Below are 23,115 nucleotides of genomic sequence, written 5' to 3'. Positions count from 1 at the left end.
TTGTATCTCTAGTATACATTTATTAATATTTTATCACTTAATCCGTCAATGTATGGCCTTATCTTCTGCCTATTTCCCTCCGAGTATGGACCATTGTTCAATCCTCACCCATAAATCAGTTCAAATAAAAGAGGTCAAACATTGACTAACAATAACGGAAACATATCCAATTGCCGTTTGGATTGACAAATCATCTCACGCTGCAAATACGTGGAAATGTGGATAATTCCTTATTTTATTTTTCTTTAGAATATTCTACATTCCAAAAAGGAAAAGTATATTGTATTGATCTATACCTTTCAGTTATACCCAATTTGTAATATGATGATAAAATATCAATTTTGAAAACATCGCATGATCTTTAATTATCATTTTTTGGCAAACAACACGATCCATCAAATTATCAATATTAAAATTATAGCGAAAATAGATGTTGTTGTATAATATTAAATTAATGTGGAAGGCAAGATCTCCACATTATAATTTTATCATTTTTTTATGAAGAAAGAAATGATAAAATAAAATAAAATACAATCGATACAGGTCAGGAGGTTAAAAACAAATATTTAAATTAAAATATTGATGTTCATGACGTTGTCCAAAAGTAAATTTATTGCCTATAAGCGGTTGGGACGCATACAATGGTTGCGTTTGGATGTTGAAGTGAGTTGAGTTGAGTTGAGTTGAGATAATAAAATATTGTTAGAATATTATTTATTATTATTATTATTATTTTGAGATTTGAAAAAGTTGAATTGTTTATTATATTTTGTATTGAGATTTGAAAAAGTTGTAATGATGAGTTGAGATGAGTTGAGAGGATTTTTGGTTCCAAACGAAGCCTTAGGCTGTGTTTGGGTGATCAAGTATCCTCAACACTTTCCAAGTATTCTCGTACTTTTGAAAATACTTCACATACCAAACAACTTAAAATACTCTCAATGGGACCCACAAACTCACTTCAATCTCTACTCATAACTATTCACAAACATTCTATAATACTTATCACTATTATATATAAATAAAAAATAAAATCACTATAATATATATATAAAAAAAAATATTTATCACTATTATATATAAATAAAAAATAAAATCACTATAATATATAAATAAAAAATAAAATCACTATAATATTTATCACTATTAAATATAAATAAAAAATCATTATAATATATAAATAAAATAAAATCACTATAATATATAAATAAAAAATAAAATCACTATAATATATAAATAAAAAATATTTATCACTATTATATATAAATAAAAAATAAAATCACTATAATATTTATCACTATTAAATATAAATAAAAAATCATTATAATATATAAATAATAAAAAATCACTATAATATATAAATAAAAAATATTTATCACTATTATATATAAATAAAAAATAAAATCACTATAATATATAAATAAAAAAGAAAATCACTATAATATATAAATAAAAAATATTTATCACTATTATATATAAATAAAAAATAAAATTACTATAATATATAAATAAAAAATAAAATCACTATAATATTTATCACTATTAAATATAAATAATAAAATCATTATAATATATAAATAATAAAAAATCACTATAATATATAAATAAAAAATATTTATCACTATTATATATAAATAAAAAATAAAATCTCTATAATATATAAATGAAAAATAAAATCACTATAATATATAAATAAAAAATAAAATCACTATAATATTTATCACTATTAAATATAAACAAAAAAATCATTATAATATATAAATAATAAAAAATCACTATAATATATAAATAAAAAATAAAATCACTATAATATATAAATAAAAAATAAAATCACTATAATATTTATCACTATTAAATATAAATAAAAAATCATTATAATATATAAATAAAAAATAAAATCACTATTATATATAAATAAAAAATAAACTACTATAATATTTATCACTATTATATATAAATTAAAAATAAAATCACTATAATATATAAATAAAAAATAACATTACTATAATATTTATAACTATTATATATATATAAATAATATCATTATAATATTTATCACAATTATATATAAATTAAAAATAAAATCATTATACTATTTATCATTATTATATATAAAAGTAAAATAAAATCACTACAATATTTATTAATATTAAAAAATCACTATAATAAAATAATTATAATATTTATTACTAAAAATAAAATCACTATAATATTTATAGGACCAACACATTTTTCAACTACCTATTCAAAAGTCAACAACTCAACATACTTCACACATCCAAACAACTCAAAATACTCTCAATGAGACCCACAAACTCACTCCAATCTCTACTCATAACTATTCACAAACATTCTCAACACTTCTCAACACTTTTCAACACCCAAACGTACCCTTAATCTTACCAAAAAAGTCTACCCTCTACTCTCTATCTGGGAAGTATAATTATTATAAAAGTATTTTTTAATAATATTATAATTTTTTAAAAATCTTTAACAATATAATATAAATAAATAAATAAAAAGACCAGTTTGCCTTCTCAGAAAATTTTGTCGGGTTTCTCGATGATGTAGCAGGAGTCAGGACTCTTTATATTTTTGTACTGTTCAAAAGTCAACGCTATGGTAATGGATATCGTTGGGCGGTAGTCGGCAGAGTGGGGCCACTTGCATGCTGATCAAAGACGAGATCCCAAAGTTCCGCCTGATTCAGTTTGGATTGCGTGGCATTTCTTTACTGGAGCATAGCGGTTGCAAACGAAGAAATAAGTTTGAGAAATAATATATGTTATTTCATCATTTTTTATTTTATCTTATTATTATAATTTTTTTTAATTTTTATATAAAATATAATAAATATATTTTTTTTATTTTTTTAAAAAATAATATTCTAACGATATTTTATTTAATTTTAAATTTTCATCTTATCTCAACTCATTATCTAAATTAATACTTAAGTCTGTGTATTTTTTTAAAAAAATAAATAAACTTGAGATTCATTTAAAAATAAAATTATTTTTAAATAATAGATCTTACTTTTTTTTTAAAGAATGCAAATGACTTGTATATTCTAATACTATACCTAATATTACTCTAAATAAAAATTGATAACGTACAAAAAAACACGAGATGATAAAAGATAATGATTTTTGTTCCTAGCAATAAACAATAGTTAAATTTATAAAAGAGAATTGGCATTCACAAAGAAAAACACGATATGACAAAAAGACATTTTCATCGCATGTGTTAGTGTTAATATTATAATATAAATAACTAAATATACTTATTCTCATCACTTTAAAATTTTAAAATTTTAGTATAAATAATGATTTTATATGGTATCAATGCAAAAGTCCTAAGTTCAAATCTTGATATTATGTTCTACTTCATTTAATTAAATATTTCACATATTAAACTTACTCATTAAATGAGAGTTAGTCCCACACGTTTTATAAAAAATGTTAAATATATTTCTTACAATCAATTTAAACTTTTGAGATAAGTAGTGATTTTATTATTAGCACTATTGTTTATAAAATTAACTTAAAAAATTGTTTTAGTTAAGTTTGTTTTTCAAATTTTTGGTAAGTGGCGAGGTCTTTGGGAAAATATGTTGGGTTGAACAAATTTATATGATATTTGTTGACCTGTAATTCTATTGTTATGTCTTCTTTTTGTAGTAGCAAAGGAGAGGGTGAGGTCGGATGCTAATTCTAACGAAGATTCTCTATTCTTGTCGAAATAAAAATAAAAATACAAATAGAGAGAGAGAGAGAGAGAGAGTAACCACTACAACCCATGGGTAATGCCTATATCTTGTAGAAAGATATAATATATTGGAGATAAGAAGAATGTACGACCTTATTATGTTATCAGAAAATTGTAAATGCCATTTGAAAAATTAAAAAAACAAATCTTTTAGATATATTTATCAAAGATTATAAAATTAATAGGACCCATTAAAAATATGTTTGTGGATATGTTTTGTTTTTTTAATTTTCATGAAAGATGTTATGGTTTTTATTTTCTAAAGAGAACAATATTTTGGTGTTAATAATATATTTCTATTGAGATTTGAAACAATTTTTTGGAAAAATATCAATAATTTTTTTTAAAACAAACATATCCTAATTGTGATCAATGGGGGAATTAAGAAATGATAAATCTTCAATTGATGGAAAGAATAAATAATGATTTAGGAATCATAAATGGTAGAAAAGTGTTAGATTTATTAAAAAAGAATTATAAAAGCAAATTCACAAATTAACGTAACTTAATATAACACATTAAACCAGATTGGCTTGTAAGATTACTATACGCCATTGCTTTATTGATGAAGTATTTCTCTTTTAATGGTATATGATTACCTTCTAAAATGGGGCATAATTATATTAATTTTCTTATTCTGGCACATGACATTTGTAATATTATATAATAAATGCATACTTTTTTTTAATTCTTTATTCAAAGCGTACTTTTTCTTCTGCTATTTATATAATTTTTTTTAATTTGAAAATGGTATATATACATACATATATATATATATATAAGAGATTTATATAGTCACCAATCAGAAGTGGTTGTAAAGGGATTAATATTTACCAGAAAAATGATATAAAAACAACTATACTATAATTTGTTTCTAATTAAGAATAAAAAATTATTATTTTATTTATTTTGTATTGTTGTAAGTACAGAGATTTTGAATTAAGATAAAAAAAATATTAATATTTTAATATATAAAAGTCATATAATTGGTGGTGTATTATGAGAAATGATAGTTATAATTGTGAATGCGTAAATATCATGTAATCATTTTAAAAATAAATAAATAAATATGAGATTTATATAAAAAAAAATTAATTTTTTAATAATAAATTTTATATTTTTTTTAAATAATTTTACGACATTTGTGTACTACAAAATTATATATCACATTACTAATGTATTATTGTACAATATTTATAGCCAATTTAGGTAATTTATACAAACAATTCTCTTTCCATATTCTCTTTCCATATTTGGGATGGTAATGATACGGTGAGAGATTTCTCACGCCCATTCCAAGCGCGCGAATCGTACGTTAGTACTTAGTACGATTTTCTTTTAATCCTTTTACTTATCTTAATTACGACGAGGGAATTAATTCTTATTATCTATTTTTACAACCAGCTAATGGTAATGTATTTTTTATTATTATTGATGAGATTTTCAAGCCTCAACCATTGTCATGTTTTGAATAAGATGTTGAAAGGAATTTAATTTTATATGTTGAGTTTATCAATCATTTCTTGGTCCAATTAAAATTCTGAAAAATGTTTTAGTTATAAATAAATTTACTAACTGACTTGATTTGATGTTATATGTGTTAGATTGTAAAATTAATTTTATTATAAAACAGATCTAATTATCATATGAAATCATATCAATTTATGAATTTATTTTTATGTGATCTCTTTATGACTATAATAATTATCTAAAATTTTGAACTTCAATATGACTTAAAATGGGTTGCAAGCCACAATTTTTGTTTAAGAATCGCCCTTATTAAAGGTAATAAAAGTATAGGATGGTAATAGAGCCGAATTCATATCAACACCTAACATTTAAAGAAATATTTCTTAATTAATCAAAGAAAAATCCAAGATTTAAAAAAAATAAAAGTAAAAATTTGGTCTCAATCTTGTCAATTGGGGCCATCTAGCATTTCCCTTTAAATTTTACTTGTTTAGTTTGTTTTCAAGCTCAAAGTCATCGAAATCGGGTTAGGTGATTATTCAAACTTGTTCGTGAACTAATCAATTCGTTTACGACATCTTCATACAACCAAATGCTATTTCGAAACTTTATGTAGTTTTATTAATTATTAGGGCATGTTTGGAGAGTGGGATGAGACACAAAATTCTCATTTCATCTCATCTCATCATTACACATTTTTCAAGTTCACATACAAAATATAATAAACAATTCAATTTTTTTAAATCTCAATTCAACTTTTTCAAGTCTCAACACAATAATAATACTAAAACATAATATTTTAAACACTAAAACAAAACACAAAATTCTCATCTCACCCCCAAAACCTGCCTAGTTTTTGAATTCAATTCTCATCTCAAATCTGTAAATTCGATAAAAACCCTAAATGAAATTAATCAATTAGCAATAAATTGAAACATTGTAATGATTCATAAAGTAAATGTAAGATTTTGAAAATTAAAAAGCATATATATGTTCACATACCGATTAGCTCGTCGAGAGAGAGGAAAACAATATCTGTAATTCTGTAGCCTTGAGAACAACTGGAAGAGGAGGAGAACATAAGGGACCAACAGTGTCGACGGCAAAGGACTGTTGACGGCATGAGAAAGGCGTTGAGCGTGAGAGAGGGCTGCGGGGACTCGGGGACTTGAGAGGCAGAGCAGAGATGGTCGAGTGGGGAGGGGGGGCTATGAACCGTAATATATATATATATGTATATATATAACCCCATTAAACGATTGCCTTTGGGACTAAAATTTAGTCTATGTGCATAATAAATAATGTATAGTATAGTATATATTATATATATATATAAATAATATATATAGTGATATTAATATATAGTTATATATATTTTGTTATAGTGATTTAACCTATTAAAAAAAATTATAGTGATTTATATCTAATACTATAATATAGTATTAATTATAGTGATTTATATATAATACTATAGTATAGTATTAGTTATAGTTATTTAGTATAACTATATTAGTATAAGTATAACTATAGTTTATATTAAACTATTAATATTAATATATATATTAGTATTACTCATAAATATATAATAGTATTAATATTGGTTATTTAACAACTCCTACAAATTTTTTATGCAACCGGTTATGCAAGTTCCCAGAGAGTTGCAGGTAGAGTTTTTCTTTTGAATTATATACTACTCTTATGACTTTTAAGAATTATACTTAAAAACTTATGAAAATCATATTCACCAACATCGTGTTTGTAAAGGATTATATATAAAAAATATATAGATATATTCTTATCACAAAATAGATTATTTAACAACTCCTACAAATTTTGCAATAAATCATACTTATAAACTATTTGATAAAATAATAACATTCAAGATAAATGATGTCAAAATCCGCTTATATTTATTTATTTATTGAACGACGCGGTATATATTTAAGGCCTATTTGGGATTGCATTAGGGATATTAAAAAATGTTTAAATTTTAAATAGCTTCAACAACCCTTTAATGATAAAATTAGATAATTTGATTGTTACGTATTAAAGTAATTTTTAATATAAAAAAGTTAAAAACGTACGCTTCAAGAAAAAATATCATTTTGATACTTTTCCTCAAGTGTATTTTTTCAAATAATACAAAATGTAATTTCAATTTTAAAGAAGACTATCAAAAGGCAAAAATATCTATATAACTTTTAAATAATTACATCTTTATCTTATAATCTTATTGACATTATCTCAAATGGCCTTTTATGTCATTCTACCTCAAGAATTATGTTTTTATATTATTTTCAAATAAATATAATATAGTTGAAAGTATTTTAGACGTATGATAATCAAACAATAAATAATTTTTTTAATAGTAGAGCAGCTCTACAACTAAAAATTCTAAACTTAAAAATTATATTACCAATCTCAACCATGCAGGCACTTAATAAGGCAACAAATAAGATATAAGGATAGCATATTATACTACCTATAGGTACAATAAAGATAATATATTAATACTAAATATGAAGAATTTTAATTATTATGTTTTAAAGAAAGATATGTGAAAATATCTGATATTTTACCACTTTCCTTCAAATGAAGAGAAAAATCAGCATTTATTATTTATATGAATTAAAAATCAACGGTTTTAATATTTTCCATATCAGATATGCTATATATCAGCCTACGCTCTCCGCATACTATGATTTCAATTTTTTTTTTTTAACTCAATACACTAAGTGTGTTGAGGATGACGTAAATAGTAGGTTAATATAAATAATTTTTCTTTTCATATTTAGCCTCATTTAAAGTAATAATTGTTGGTATAGCGAAGTCTCAACTATCTGATTTGAAAAACTTGAGATTTAAATAATTTCCCATATTGCTTAATTTTTAAAAACAAAATCTTGAAAAGTTGTCGAAAAGTTAGGGCAGGTTTGGTAACCAAAATAAAACATAAAATTCTTATCTCATCTCATCTCATCATTACACATTTTTTAAATCTCTATATAAAATATAATAAACAATTCAACTTTTTCAAATCCCAATACATATTTTTTAAATCTCAAAACAATAATAATATTAAAATATAATATTTTAAACTTCAAAACAAAATACAAAATTCTTATTTCACTCCCTAAACCTGTACTAAAATTTAAACTATTTTGGGGGAATTTTTAGGAATTTAATTTTATAAACTTGTAATTTTATTACATAATGAATATAATAATGACAAATGCAGCGTAAGGTAAAAAGACAGTTTTGAGAGTAGGCGGCAAAGGGAAATAGCAGAATAGCAGCAGCTTTTTAAGGTAATTGCCGAGCGAGAAGAGACCTCAGAGAGAGGGCGCGTATTATATAAACTAGACCCGACTCTTACATACTAAATACGAGAAGCAAACAAAGAAACGTTGTTCATGGCATCGTTCCCGATGCGTGTTTACGTGTAGGAGAGAGAGAGAGAGAGAGAGAGAGAGAGCAGAGCCTTTGCTCAAGCAACGAGAGTAGAGTGTTCTTTTTCTGTTTGTTTCTTAGGCTGTGTATCAATAATGGAGCCTTTGGTGAACAAAGGGGTCTTTCGGGTTTCAATGTGCGGTAAAGAAGAGATTGAACAATTGTCGAGGGACGGTAGCCATTACAGTCTCTCTACGGGGATTTTGCCGTCCCTTGGAGCAAGAAGCAATCGCAGAGTCAAGCTTAGGAGATTGATTATATCGCCATATGACCGCCGCTACAGGTTCAAAAATGATTACTTTTCTTGGTTTTTGTTTCTAGGTTGGTTTTGTTTTGTTTTAGTTTGCATATTTCATTATCTTTCCTCCATTGTTTTGATTCTTGGGTTATGTGCTTCAATGTTTTTTAGCTGTTATAATAATAATTTAATGGTATTCTTGCCTTTCTGGGTTTATGCTGCATTTGTTGAATTTCTGGTTACCTATTTTGTTATTTTCTTTTTAAATTGAATAATCTAATGATGGCTGTATCGACTGAAGTTGAAGCGCTACTGTTGGCTTATTTATATATTCTTCAATAATGGGGTATTTGGAAAAGATAATAGTTGAATCTTGTGATGGTTCGTTTGTAACTGATAGCATTACTTCTTCTTTTTTTAATCTCCATTTCCTTTTAATTTTTGCTTCAAGTTATCTCTTTGAGAATGAATCTCGTATTTGTCGTTCTGGGATTTTTATTTGAAAATTTTGAACTTCGTTTTGATTTCTTAAATGATTTTCTCTTGTATATACTGTTTTTCAGTTCTACGGTTTGTAGTTGGAAGCTTCTTCCTCCGTGTGACATTGTTCATCTAAAATCTTGATCTACCTCGTTGATTTTACGCCAAAAATGATAGCTTCTACAAAAAACGATTTTCTTGTTTCTTTGTTCTGGTGTTGTTTTTATTTTGTATACTTTTTTCCTAAACGAAAAGTTCTTCGGTCTTCCCATGCGTTTGGAATATTTGATTGGTGTCCTAAAAGTGAGACATCCACTTTTTTTATTCTAATTCGTACTTAATATTTGATCTTTGAATTGTCACCAAGTTAGACCAGAGCTGCACCTACTCGGAGGCTTTGAATTTTCTGCTTGTTCATGACGGAAAACAGTTTGTAGCTTTTGTAGACTGTCTTTGTCTTTGCTTTTCCTCCCCTTCTTGTTCTTGTAATGCCATGTGTATTTTACGAACCGAGCATCGTGTAGAAAAGGATGATTCATTACCCCAATTTAAAAGAACTAATGTTTCAAACTCCGAAAATATGTCATGTACAGAGTAGATCCATTTTTGCATAAAGATCGCTGTCTTCACTCTTCACTTGTAGATTGAATTCATAAACATTATCCATAAATATCCATAATTATTCATAAATATGTCAGGACATTACTTTTCGGTAAGCTTGACTGAGGCTAAATTGGTTGTTGCAGGATATGGGAAACTTTTCTCGTTGTTCTGGTCATCTATACTGCTTGGGTATCACCGTTTGAATTCGGCTTCCTTAATAAACCACAGGGACCACTCTCCATTACTGATAATGTTGTCAATGGATTCTTTGCTGTGGATATCATTATTACCTTTTTTGTAGCGTACCTTGATAGAACAACCTACCTACTCGTTGATAATCCAAAGAAGATAGCATGGAAATATGCACGTTCCTGGTTGGCCTTTGATGTCATATCCACAATCCCTTCGGAGCTTGCTCAGAAGATTGCTCATTCACCTTTCAGGTCGAATGGCTTATTCAACATGCTTCGCCTTTGGCGTCTCCGGAGAGTTAGTGCCCTATTTTCCAGGTGAAGAGGATTTTCATCTTATTAATTGTGCTTCCAATTATTGAAAACAATATGAGAATGATTTATCTTTATTGATTTATTTGTAGTTTGGTTCCTGTAGAAAAAATGGTTTGTTCTAACTTGGGATTTGTTACCGTCATTACAGATTGGAAAAAGATAGGAACTACAACTACTTTTGGGTTCGATGTGCAAAACTTATTTGTGTAAGTCTTTTATAACTCCGGGACTATATAGGTGAAAGAAAGCTTTCTCTCCTACTACACTATCTTATGAGGATTGCGATATTTTTTACAGGTTACCCTTTTTGCGGTTCATTGTGCTGGATGTTTCTATTATTATCTGGCAGCACATTATCATGACCCTAACAGGACATGGATTGGAGCATCAATGAATAATTTCCTTGAACAGAGCTTGTGGATCCGCTATGTGACGACGATGTACTGGTCTATCACTACTCTAACTACTGTTGGCTATGGTGATTTGCACCCTGTGAATACAAGGGAGATGACCTTTGACATCTTCTATATGCTTTTCAACCTTGGATTGACAGCATATTTGATTGGAAATATGACAAACTTGGTTGTCCATGGGACCAGTCGGACCAGAAAATTTGTGAGTGAATTGTATTAATTGATACTCTGCTATAAATATAATTCCAGACATGGACTTTAGTTCTAATACTTGCTAGTTTCTTGAGTCCTTTCAAATAACCGTTCCTTTTCTTTCTTTAATAAATCTCCAGAGAGATACCATCCAATCTGCATCTAGTTTTGCCCAGAGGAACCAGCTGCCGGTTCGCTTGCAAGATCAGATGTTATCACATTTATGTTTGAAGTTTAGAACAGACTCAGAGGGGCTCCAGCAGCAAGAGACCCTTGATTCCCTTCCTAAAGCCATCCGTTCAAGCATTTCTCATTATCTTTTCTACTCTCTTGTGGATAAGGTGTATCTGTTTCAAGGGGTTTCAAACGACTTGCTTTTTCAGTTGGTAATTCATTAAACTCTTGGTTTAACTTCCAATCTTCTCTCTAAAGTGAATTGAATTCCCCCTGCTTCATTTTGGTAAATGCTTACATGGTATTTTTCCCTCCCAACTTTTGAAGGTATCAGAGATGAAAGCTGAGTATTTTCCTCCAAAGGAAGATGTGATCTTGCAGAATGAGGCACCCACAGACTTCTACATCCTTGTCAATGGAGCAGTGGTAATAATCCAATACATTTATTCATGAAAATATTGTATGTATGTACTTTATTATGTTAACGAAGTTGAATAGAGCTGACTACTTACATATAAAAACAGAATAGAGCTACACTATTATTGAGATATTTTTTTTTTCCAATAAATTACAGCAGTATCTTTTCATTAAATTTAGAAAATGATGGCCTCTGGTGTTTGCATTATAACAGGATCTATTGGTCCAGAAAAATGGAGTCGAACAGGCAAGTCTGATCTCCCAAATCTTCTTTTACTTTAGATGGATTCCTTTGGGGCTGAAACATAAGTTATGATGCCCAGGATATACGATATGCTTACTGAAAACACAGGAAATGGTTGCAGGTTGTAGGAGAGGCAAAAACTGGTGATGTCTGTGGAGAGATTGGAGTACTTTGTTACAGGCCACAACTATTTACAGTGAGGACCAAAAGATTGAGCCAGCTTCTGCGGGTGAACCGTACCACCTTCTTAAATATTGTTCAGTCCAATGTTGGAGATGGGAACATAATCATGAATAACCTGCTTCAGGTTTGTAAACTTAAATTATTGCTATAATCCTTCATCAATGCAGAAATTCTTTTCCTACTTGTAATAATCTGTACCCTTGCTGTGTTTTCTAACAAATATGTAGAAATTTTAAATTGGCTGGTGTAAAGCTTTCACATTTTCCGAGTCTTCAATCAAATTTTTATTTAGCATATGTTGGTTTTGTAGAATACAAGCATTTCGCTAATGTGAAATAGTTCTGGTCATATTTACAATAAAGATTAACATATTCTGGCTCTACATGCCTTTTCTTCTTGGTGGGCAGCATTTGAAAGACCTTAATGACCCATTAATGTCAGAAGTTCTGGTGGAGACTGAGAACATGCTAGCTCATGGCAGAATGGACCTACCTCTTAGTCTATGCTTTGCAGCTCTAAGGGGGGATGACTTGTTGTTGCATCAGTTGTTGAAACGGGGTCTTGATCCAAATGAATCGGACAAGAATGGCAGGACTGCTCTGGTGCGTGCTTTGCATCTACTTCTTATTTTATTCTCTTCTTGAAATGAGAATGCTAATATTTTATTTTTCAAATGTCGTCCTTTTTTCATGTAAAATCAGCATATAGCAGCTTCCAAAGGAAGTGAGAATTGTGTGCTTCTACTACTTGATTATGGAGCAGATCCTAACAGTAGAGGTACCTTCTAGCAGAAGCATGCCCATAAACATGGCCATTGTGCTTAACTATGCCCTTTTGCTTGTCCTTTCCCTTTTGCTTTCCCTTTTTTTTAAACCTTTCACCATCCCGCTCTATTTTTTTAAAAGTGGTTTTTGAGTGCTCTAGACTTGATTATATGAAAATTCGACTATGTTCTAGCTCCACTATTTTTTTCCTCTATACTTCTCTCAAAAGGTTTCGTTTTAGTAGATCTAAACCTGAGACTGCTGTAACTTTTAGCTATGATTACATTCACAAACTTCTTCAGGTTGTTTTTTTTTTCAAATCCCTTCTGTTTCCCTTTGCAAATTTTGGAAGTTTTTCTCACAATATTTCATTTTCAGACAAGGATTCAAATATTTCTCTAAAAAGTCCTTTATATTTCTCAACCATTTGAATCTCTACTGATGTCTTACTAAAGTCAATCCCAATAATGAAGCTGCTATCATAACGTTGCCCCATTGGGAGCATTATTTTAGTCCAAAAACCTGTTGCTTCAAACAAAAAAATCTGCCTAATATTTTAGATAAATAATGCAGAGATATGTTGACTTTTGGAGTGCTAGTGTGAATTTAATTGTCAACTGAACCTTTGTATTATAATTCCATTAAAGAGCACAGGATATATATTTATGGGCTTATATGACATCTACTAAACCAAACACCTAATATAATAAAGAGTTACTATTGCTATAAAAACTGGTGGATTATGATTTGTTGTAACATTTGTGGGGATATTTATTTGTGCAAATCTACATAGTAATTTTTTGGTAATTTTTTGTGTTTTTATGAATGTTATCTTTCTTATTTCTATTTCCATTAATTTGTGGATTATGTCGTGTATATTTATTGGTTATGATTTTCAATATTTTTTAAACTCTTATCCCATTAGCTGTTCCATACCCTTTAAAACATTACCCTCCAAATGGAAAGAAAAACCTTCAAATACAACTTCCAGAGGCATGCACGCGCAGTCTCTATGCCTTTGATTGTAGATAAGAGCATAGATAGAATTCATTATTTAAATCCGTACCAGGGTTTATGCAGGTCCTTTTCTTTTCCCTTCATACCATATGATAATCTAAATAATTCAGAAGACTCCTTCCACTAATGATTTAAAAGTTGGTATGATTGCCAGAATCCCACATTATAAATTATCTCGAAATGGAAATCAGACTTGTAATAGTTAAAAATGCAGAATTACATGTGAATATTCCTTTTTTTAAGAATAGAGTGGCTCATATCAGTTGACTCTCCTTACAAAAATTCTGTGATTAATTGATGAATGCCTAGACATGCCCCCCATGTTTGAACTCGTACATTATCAGATATGGTTTTTCATTTCGTGAGTTCACCTTAATTTTCAATCCATATCTGAGGTCACATAATCAGATATGCCCCCATGTTAAATTACACCTTTCATTGCATTGGATTTTTGGAATTAAGGTTGTTATCTGTTAGCTGGGGTGGATTGCTCTGCTGAGTGATTCGATAAGTATAAAAATGATGAGTTTAATTTTGCATGTATGTAGACTCTGACGGGAATGTGCCACTATGGGAAGCAATGCTGGCTGGTCATGAATCTGCGATCAAGGTGCTACTAGACAGTGGTGCAAATTTACACCGCGGAGACATTGGTCAATTTGCATGCACTGCTGCTGAGCAAAACAACTTGGCATTGCTCAAGGAAATAATTCGTTATGGAGGAGATGTCACACTTCCTAAAAACAATGGAACCACAGCTCTTCATGTTGCAGTTTGTGAAGGCAACATTGAAATAGTCCAATTCCTTCTGCATGAAGGCGCTGATATTGACAAGCCAGACCCTGATGGTTGGACCCCAAGGGATCTTGCCGACCAACAAGGACATGAAGACATTAAAATCCTTTTCCAATCTGCTAAAGAACCCAGAACTCAATCCATTGTTGCGATTCCAGAGCGGAAAAATGGCACTCGTTTCCTTGGGCGATTTAAGAGTGAGCCAGCAATCCGTCCATCCCAGGAGGGCTCATTCACAGGTACAACAGATGGATCGTGGAGCCAATCCCGTCCAAGGCGCAGGACTAATAAGTTCCACAACTCACTATTCGGTATAATGTCCTCTGCCCACAATGGGGAGAAGGACTTTCTATTCTCTGTTAGCACGATGAGAAATGGCAAGGACCGTGGAGAATCTGGAGATAACCCTGCTAGAGTGACAATTAGTTGTCCAGAAAAGGGAGAAGTAGCTGGAAAGCTTATGCTACTTCCAGGGAGTTTTCAGGAGCTACTTGAGATAGGTGCTAAGAAATTCGGGGTCTTGCCGAGTAAAGTCCTTAGCAAAGATGGAGCCGAAATTGATGATATAGATGTTATAAGAGATGGTGATCATCTTATTTTAGTCAGTTATATTGGAACTGAAGAATCTAATAGTTGAAACTCTCAAATAGATGAGTTTCTGTAGTACTTCTTGTACATCTATAGGTGAAATTTCATCTTTTTTTTTTCCCTTTAGAAACAAAGAAGCACCCCATGCCGATCCAGTTCAGATCTTGGGTGGAGATGTCTGTCAGAATGTAGTAATCAAGAGCCTCAAGGAGGGGAGAAGAGAGAGTTGTAACTTGTAACGTGCAAGTCAATGCGACAGCAACATAAGAACAAGAAAAGGAAGAGAGATTGATTGCATAACAGTCAATGCATGGGGAAGTACATCCCCTTATATATACATTCAAAAGTGCGCAATCTGGCAAGCTCCCGCCATACTAACAAAAAATCAATAAAACTGGTAAGCTCCCACCAATCCAATAAAAAACCAAGTGGAATGCTTGCTCTGTTAAGGGGATTTAATATATATATATATATATATATATATACTAGGTCAGGAGCACGTGCAAAAGCATGTTTCTAGTTGGGTTAAACAAATTTTTTACAAAAATAATATGGTTTGTTAAAAAAAACTTGATTAATGAATAATTTAATGCATAGAGGCAAATGGTGAATAGTGACTCATGAGAAGAATTTTTCTATAAGTATTCATTCTCCATCCCGCATTGTTTTTATTATTATTTTTTTTTGTTTTGAGTTATCAACCAAACTCATAGAGTGATATCATCTGATGCATTGGTGGGCAGGACCGGTGTTCATGATTTCAATTGGAAGCATACAGATATTGTGGGCAGGTGATATAGAGGTGGTGAAGGATATCGGCCTTTGTACTTCTCTGAACCTAGGAAAACCTTCTTACATAGCCAAGGAGAGGGGGGCCTTGGTGGGCCAGGGAATTGCATCCTCAAGTGGCCCACTTTGGTCCCACCAAAGGAAGATAATAGCTCCTGAATTCTACATGGACAAGGTCAAGGTAAGATTCTCCAGTGGATATGACAGACTAATAACTTTTTAATTGATATAAGATTACTTCCTTTCAAAAGCAATAATCAGAGCAAACTTTCTTTCCCACTATTTTTTGTTTCTCCCACCATTTCAAACAGTGAAGCCAGTACAAGTCAAGATTTGCCATTAAAATGGATCCATGTCAATCAGAAGATTATTCAATTTGCATGCTATAAATTGTAAGATTTGATGCAAACTTCTACCTGCAACTTTGTTTTGAAGGACATGCTGAGTTTGATGGTCGACTGTACAACCTCAATGCTAAGAGCGTGGGAAATCAGGATTGAAAATGAGGGAGGAATTGAAGACATTAACAATTGACAAGGATTTAAGGACCTTGTCTGGGGATCAGAGCTTGTTTTGGAAGCAATTATCTTGAAGGGGAAGAATTCAACTTGAAGTTCAGAACTCTCCAAAAAATCATGTCGAAGACAACTCTCGGAATCCCCAAGTTTAGGTACCATTGCATTGAAGTTTTCCTACAAATATGATCAAGAAATTGTGAAGATGTTTGTTGTTGTGACCATTTTTCATTGTATATACTTTTAATCTACTGTCATCAGAAGAGTTGGTGCTGCATTTTACTATCAAATTTAGTTCATAAATATGTTTTATAATCTGTGAACATCCCTAACTTGGTTTCAACCAATTTGAACTTGTTCTTACAACAATCATGTTTTTTCCGAGCAAGATCGATAGACAGATATGCAGATTAGAAAAAGAGATAAACTTCATGATAGTAAGGGTAGTTAAACAAAGGACGGAGACAACTCACGAGAAGGATCTTCTGCAAATGATACTTGAAGGAGCCAAAAAGGCTAGTGATTTGTTGGATCTCTCTCCTGACAAGTTCATCGTGGATAATTGCAAAACTATATATCTTGGCGGCTATGAGACCGTTGCCATCACAGCATCATGGAGCTTGATGTTATTAGCTGCATATCCCGAATGGCAAGCTCGTGCTTGTGCTCGTGCTGAGGTGCTTGAAATGTGTAAAGGCGGCCTTCCAGATGCTGATACGATCCGAAACATGAAAACAATATGTACCATTATAAATTCATTATGTCCATAAAAGTGTTTTTACAGAGCAGAAGGAATGGCATATGGCTGCTAGCAAATTAAGAGCTACAAACTATTATCTGCTGGTCAAAATGTTCTCTTACTGTTGTGCAGATTTTGTTCTTACGCCATCCTGATCTGCCTCAAAGCATGAAAAAGATTTAACAAAACATGAATTTTCTCATCCCATATAGACCAAAATGATGGAAGTGTATTCTAATCTTTCTGATTATTTGCAGTTGGCAATGGTAATTCAAGAGACATTGCACCTTTACCCACCAGTACCAGCAGTCACAAGAGCAGCAGGGCAAGACATTAAATTCAAAGACATACTGATTCCAGAAGGTATATACATCTGGATTCCTGTTGCAATGTTGCAGCAACACCCAGATCTATGGAGGCCTGATGCCCGCGAGTTCAATCCAGAAAGATTTTCCCACGGAATTAGTGGGGCCTGCAAGATTCCACAGGCATTTATCCCATTTGGATTCGGGGCTCGAGTCTGTGTTGGCCAACACTTAGCCATGACAGAGCTGAAGGTAATGTTATGTCTCATTCCGTCCAAGTTTTGCTTCTCGCTATCATCAGCATACCGACACTCCCCTGTTGTCAGATTGCTTATCGAACCAGAACATGGAGTTCGTCTCCATATGAGGAGAGTGTGACATTCAACGTTTGATTTTGAGAAGCTTTTCTTTTTTGGTAGGGGTTGTAAAAGAATAATGCAGAGGCGCTGCCTTTGTTACAATGTTGTGGGAAAATGGCATTTGGCAAGCAAAAATTGCAAAAATTGCACAAACGTATTAATATTGTTTGATAATCAATAGAACAGGCATCCTTCGCACTGTTGTGACCAACACACAGAAATGAAAATCAAGCCCTTACCTTAAGCCTCACGGAAAGAGCAAGATATTGATTGAACAAACACGAAGGAAGAAATTAATTGAAACCTTTTCCCAGTTATGAAATGTAGCCAGCCAGCCAGCTCGATAACTTGTGTTGGAATTCTTTGAAGATCTGCATGTTGAATGCTACAAGCTGAGAAATGACAAGTGAGTGTTTGATAGTTAAGTCAATCCCCAAGAAAGAATGCACCTAAGAACACTTTCAATGGGTTCTCTCTAAAAATGATTAATTTCCTTGTTATATTGAATTCAAGCTCGGCCGCCGCCTGAAGGTTCAAAAGCTTATTGAGTATATATCATCATGATGAACATGGCCTTATGACTCATCTTTGCTGCTAGCCGCTGAAGTGGTGCTTCTTTTGATCTTATGCTCATTAAGTATATTTTCGAGAATGTTGTCTATTCTCCTCTGTATCTTCAACAACTTGGGCCTTGTCCCAGTGAGGAAACCAAGGAACTTGAGTGAAGGGAACAAATCAGGTAAGTCGAAACCTCCAGCGACTTTAATAATATCATGCAGCAAATTTATGAATGAATTCCTTTTCATATGGGCACTTATTCCCGAATACTGCCCTGCAAGTTATTCTCTGAGTAGATACTGATTAGATTGATTCATCAAGTTTATTACCCTCAAACGTATATACACCTGCGCTACAGAGAAGAAGAAGACGCGTGCGGCAGAGGCTTACCCCAGGAAAAACAGAGGCGCCGTGGGGGAAGTGACGCGAAGGAGCTGGGCTGCCCGATGGTAGCTAGACGATGGAGCTGCGTTGTTCAGCCGCTTGCCAATTAGCCTATTTGGGTCTCTATGATTAGATCTAAGATTTAAGAAAATGAATGAGGCAATGAAATGTACAAGAAAATAAAAACAATGAACCGAGTAAACCTAAGAAAAGAAAGAAGCCATAGAGATTAACAAGTGAAAATCGAACCAAATCTCTCAAATCAGGACATGAGTTTCAAAATTTGAAAATAAGGGCCTAGGTTTTTGGCTCCTTTAGACTCTTATTACCAAACGTATCTTTGTCCAATTGTAAATTGCCAGTAAACCGGGCAATATTTTTTCACAAGTCAAGCACAAAACATAACAGATTGCCGGCCAGTGTCCAAGAAATGAACAATGCCACGACTGAATAGAGATATCATGCAGTTTGTAAGCAAGGTTGTAGACAACCAGACAACATTGCAATTTGCATCGAAAGCTTAAACATAGTACTCCATTTTGTAATTGATTAATGCTTCTCATTTAGCACCTTTCAACTTTTCTCACACGATTACCCAACATTCCTCTCTCTTGTGAATGTGATGCAAGCGAACAGCCTCTCGAGACACGGCAAGACAGAGAGATGGGGGTGGGGGCACCCTGGTATGATCCAGGAATTTATGTTATAAAATCTGGCAATTTTGAGTAGCCAGTCACTCCAATGTTTACTCACAGCAATGAATAATGAAAAATAGTTAATGTTTCATTCATGATAACTTGACCTTTAATAGGCGTTTTACAGGTGCGAATAAAAAGGAAATAATTGACCACTACGCACGGACTGGTGCGTGACCCACTCAATTCGCACGGACTGGTGCGTGACCCACTCAACCTTGCCCATGAACATAACAACCCATTGACTTAGTCTCAGACTGTCAACCCGTTGGACAATAAACATGCATAACCGAAAATGCCCTCAAATAATAAAGTAAATTCCCTAACTTATGTAAACCTAATAACTTAAACAATTTTGGGCGTGTAACACAACCCCTCCCTTTAGAAGAACTCGCCCACGAGTTCGGGATATGTCCTGCGCAGCTCTTCCGCGTCAATCCAGGTTGCATCTTCTTCGTTGGTTCCCCTCCATTGAACCAGAAAGTCAACTCCTGCTCGGTTTCCCTTTTTCTTGAGCCTTCTCTCTATTATCTTTTCGGGCTCGGGAGCCATGGCACCATTCTCCATCACTGTCGGTAACCTAGGGTTAGGGTTTATCTGATTCCCAATCTTCTTTTTGAGGCAAGATATGTGAAATACCGGATAGATCTTAGATTCTTTGGGTAGATCGAGCTTATAGGCAACTTTCCTGAGTTTTTGAATGATTTGGAAGGGCCCGAAATACCTTGGGGAAAGCTTTAAATTTTTCCTTACTGCTACCGTCATTTGTCTATAGGGTCTCAATCTTAAATAGACCCAATCCCCCACACTGTATTCTCTTTTTGTTCTTTTCTTGTCTGCGTACAACTTCATTCTTGTTTGAGCTTCTTGCAGGTTCTCCCGTGCCAACGTGAGGATGAGATCTCGGCTCCTCATTTCGTCTTCAACGGCTTGTACTGCCGTGGTTCCTGGTTCATACGGGAGGTGACGTGGAGGCTCTTGTCCGTAGACTATCTCAAAAGGGGAGAACCCGGTGGAGGAATGCTTTGAGGTATTGTATGTCCACTTGGCTAGTGCTAACCAACTAGCCCAATCTTTGGGTCGATCACTGGTAAAGCACCTGAGGTAACCCTCTAACCATTTGTTCATCACTTCGGTCTGCCCGTCTGTTTGAGGATGGTATGCCGAACTCATTAACAGCTTGGTTCCACTTAGATGAAAGATTTCTTTCCAAAATTTGCTTGTGAATATTGCATCTCTGTCACTAACTATGCTCTGTGGTATGCCGTGCAATTTAAAAATATTTTCCATGAATGCTTTCGCCACTATTGCTACTGTATATGGGTGTGCCATTGGTATGAAATGACTGTACTTGCTGAACCTGTCCACTATCACCATAATGACACTGTATCCCTTGGATAGAGGCAATCCTTCTATGAAGTCCATACTGATATCCACCCACACTTTCCTTGGTATTGGCAGAGGCTGTAGAGCCCCAGCTGGTTTGAGATTTTCTGTTTTGTTTCTTTGGCATACCTCGCATTCTCTTATGAATTTCCTGATGTCCTTTTTCATGCCATGCCAAAAAAATTCTCTCTTGAGTCTGGAGTGAGTCTTCTGTGAACCAGTATGTCCTCCCATGTGGTTGCTATGGAATTGCTGCATGACTTGCTCCTGATGTATCTTTAGGGTCCCCAAATGTAGCCTCCCTTTATAAAATAGGAATCCTCCTCTAAACTGATATTTGAGGGAATCGAGCTTACCTTGATGGTAGTGGTTGAGTAAATGCTGTAATTGGGGATCTTGTAGATATATTTGACGGAGGTCTTCCCACCAATTAACCATCACCATTCTTATTGCCTTGGCTTCCCCATGACTAGTCAAGGCTACATCTTGATCTGAATTGTTGCCTTGATCTGGCAGCCGGGAAAGAGCATCTGCTGCCTTATTTCCTTTGCCACTTCTGTACTCGACCCAAAAATCAACGCCTAATAGCTTTGTTAATCACTTTTGTTGAAAATGTGTTCTAACTTTCTGCTCTAAAAGGTATTTTAGAGCTTGTTGATCAGTCCTTGTTTTAAATCTATGGCCCAACAAATAATGTCTCCATTTCCGAACAGCCAACACAAGAGTCAAAAATTTTTTTTCATAAGTGGATAGAAACAGATTTTTACCTTTTAAGGCTTGACTTAAATAGGCTAGTGGCCTGCCTTCCTACATTAGGACAGCTCCCAACCCATTTCCAGAAGCATTATATTCGACTATGAACATTTTGGAAAAATCTAGTAATCCGAGCACGGGTGGAGTCACCATAGCTAACTTCAATGTTGTGAATGCTTGGCTAACTTCCTCACTCCACTTAAAAGAATTTTTCTTGAGTAATGCAGTCAGAGGGGCTGCAATACATCCATATCCCCTTACAAACTTTCGGTAATAACCTATTAAACCCAAAAATCCCCTTAAAGTTTTAGGATTCTTAGGTTCAGGCCACTCCATCATGGCTGTAATTTTTAATGGATCTGCTTTAACTCCTTCTTTGGAGATTACATGGCCCAAATACTCCACCTCCCGACAGCCAAAAACACATTTTGAGACTTTTGCATACAGCTGGTGTTGTTTTAAAACTTCTAAAACAGCTTTAAGATGCCCCACGTGTTCTTCAACAGATTTGTTGTACACAAGTATGTCATAAAAAAAATTAAAACAAATTTCCTAAGATACGGCCTGAATATCTCATTCATCAACCCTTGAAAAGTTGATGGAGTATTAGTGAGCCCAAAGGGCATCACTAAAAATTCATAATATCCCTCATGTGTACGAAAGGCAGTTTTTGGCACATCCTCGGGTTTCATCCTGATTTGATGATAGCTCGACCTTAAGTCAAGTTTAGAAAATAATTCAACACCATTAAGTTCATCCAACAACTCATCTATATTAGGGATGGAAAACTTATCTTTGATTGTATCTTTGTTGAGGGCTCGATAATCAATGCACATCCGCCAACTCTCATCCGCTTTTCTCACCAAGAGAACCGGTAAAGAATATGGACTTTGACTTGGTTGGATGATCCCAACTTTAAGCATCTCCCTGACCAGCTTCTCAATTTCTTCTTCCTGATAATACAGGTACCGATAGGGTCGAACACATGTTGGTTTGGCTGCTTCTTGGAGTTGGATCTGGTGGTCATGATTCCTAGGAGGTGGGAGTCCATTAGGTTCCGCAAACACTGTTTTAAATTCTTTTAAAACAGCTTGCATGGCAGGTTCTACTGGTACTCCTCCTTGTTGGTCCTTGATCTCCATAAACTGCAGCCATATCCCTCTTCCTTCTGTGAGGGTAGCCTTGCTCAAGCTGTGCTCTTCCTCTATGGCTTTCTCGGGTAGTCTCAAGCCCTGCAGAAATAAATTCACCCCTTCCACAAAGAAACTCATACTCAAATCAGCAAAGTTCCACTGAATAGTACCCAAACTCCTTAACCAGTCCACCCCTAACA

General features: G+C 32.9%; 1 protein-coding gene, 1 long non-coding RNA gene and 1 pseudogene across 4 annotated transcripts; 2 read left to right on the top strand and 1 right to left on the bottom strand.

Moving 5' to 3' along the window:
• The first annotated feature begins 8,605 nt into the window (after positions 1-8,605).
• LOC109006284 (potassium channel AKT1-like) lies at positions 8,606-15,606 on the top strand. The gene is made up of 11 exons (XM_018985513.2): positions 8,606-8,968; positions 10,150-10,515; positions 10,661-10,718; positions 10,810-11,127; positions 11,258-11,503; positions 11,619-11,717; positions 11,923-11,955; positions 12,074-12,259; positions 12,543-12,737; positions 12,837-12,912; positions 14,465-15,606. Exons 1-11 carry the CDS (start codon positions 8,781-8,783, stop codon positions 15,346-15,348), a joined length of 2,649 nt encoding a protein of 882 aa, XP_018841058.1. The 5' UTR covers positions 8,606-8,780; the 3' UTR covers positions 15,349-15,606.
• A 5-nt stretch (positions 15,607-15,611) lies between these two features.
• On the top strand, positions 15,612-17,668 carry LOC109006285 (annotated as a pseudogene).
• LOC109006287 lies at positions 16,689-19,600 on the bottom strand. Of its 3 annotated transcripts, none has more exons than XR_001998625.2 (3): positions 19,519-19,600; positions 17,077-19,059; positions 16,689-16,780 (listed from the first exon to the last, which is right to left on the bottom strand). It is a non-coding gene; the product is annotated as an uncharacterized LOC109006287 (long non-coding RNA). The 3 variants fall into 3 exon arrangements; XR_004802060.1 differs by having other exon boundaries at positions 17,077-19,083; positions 19,519-19,598; XR_001998626.2 differs by lacking the exon at positions 19,519-19,600 and having other exon boundaries at positions 17,077-18,852; positions 18,955-19,027.
• Positions 19,601-23,115: the final 3,515 nt, after the last annotated feature.

The sequence above is a fragment of the Juglans regia genome, chromosome 1 (genome assembly GCF_001411555.2).
Source record: "Juglans regia cultivar Chandler chromosome 1, Walnut 2.0, whole genome shotgun sequence".
Lineage (NCBI taxonomy): Eukaryota > Viridiplantae > Streptophyta > Magnoliopsida > Fagales > Juglandaceae > Juglans > Juglans regia.
The sequence above is the reverse complement of the archived record's forward strand: the minus strand, read 5'-3'. Positions and strand labels throughout refer to the sequence as shown.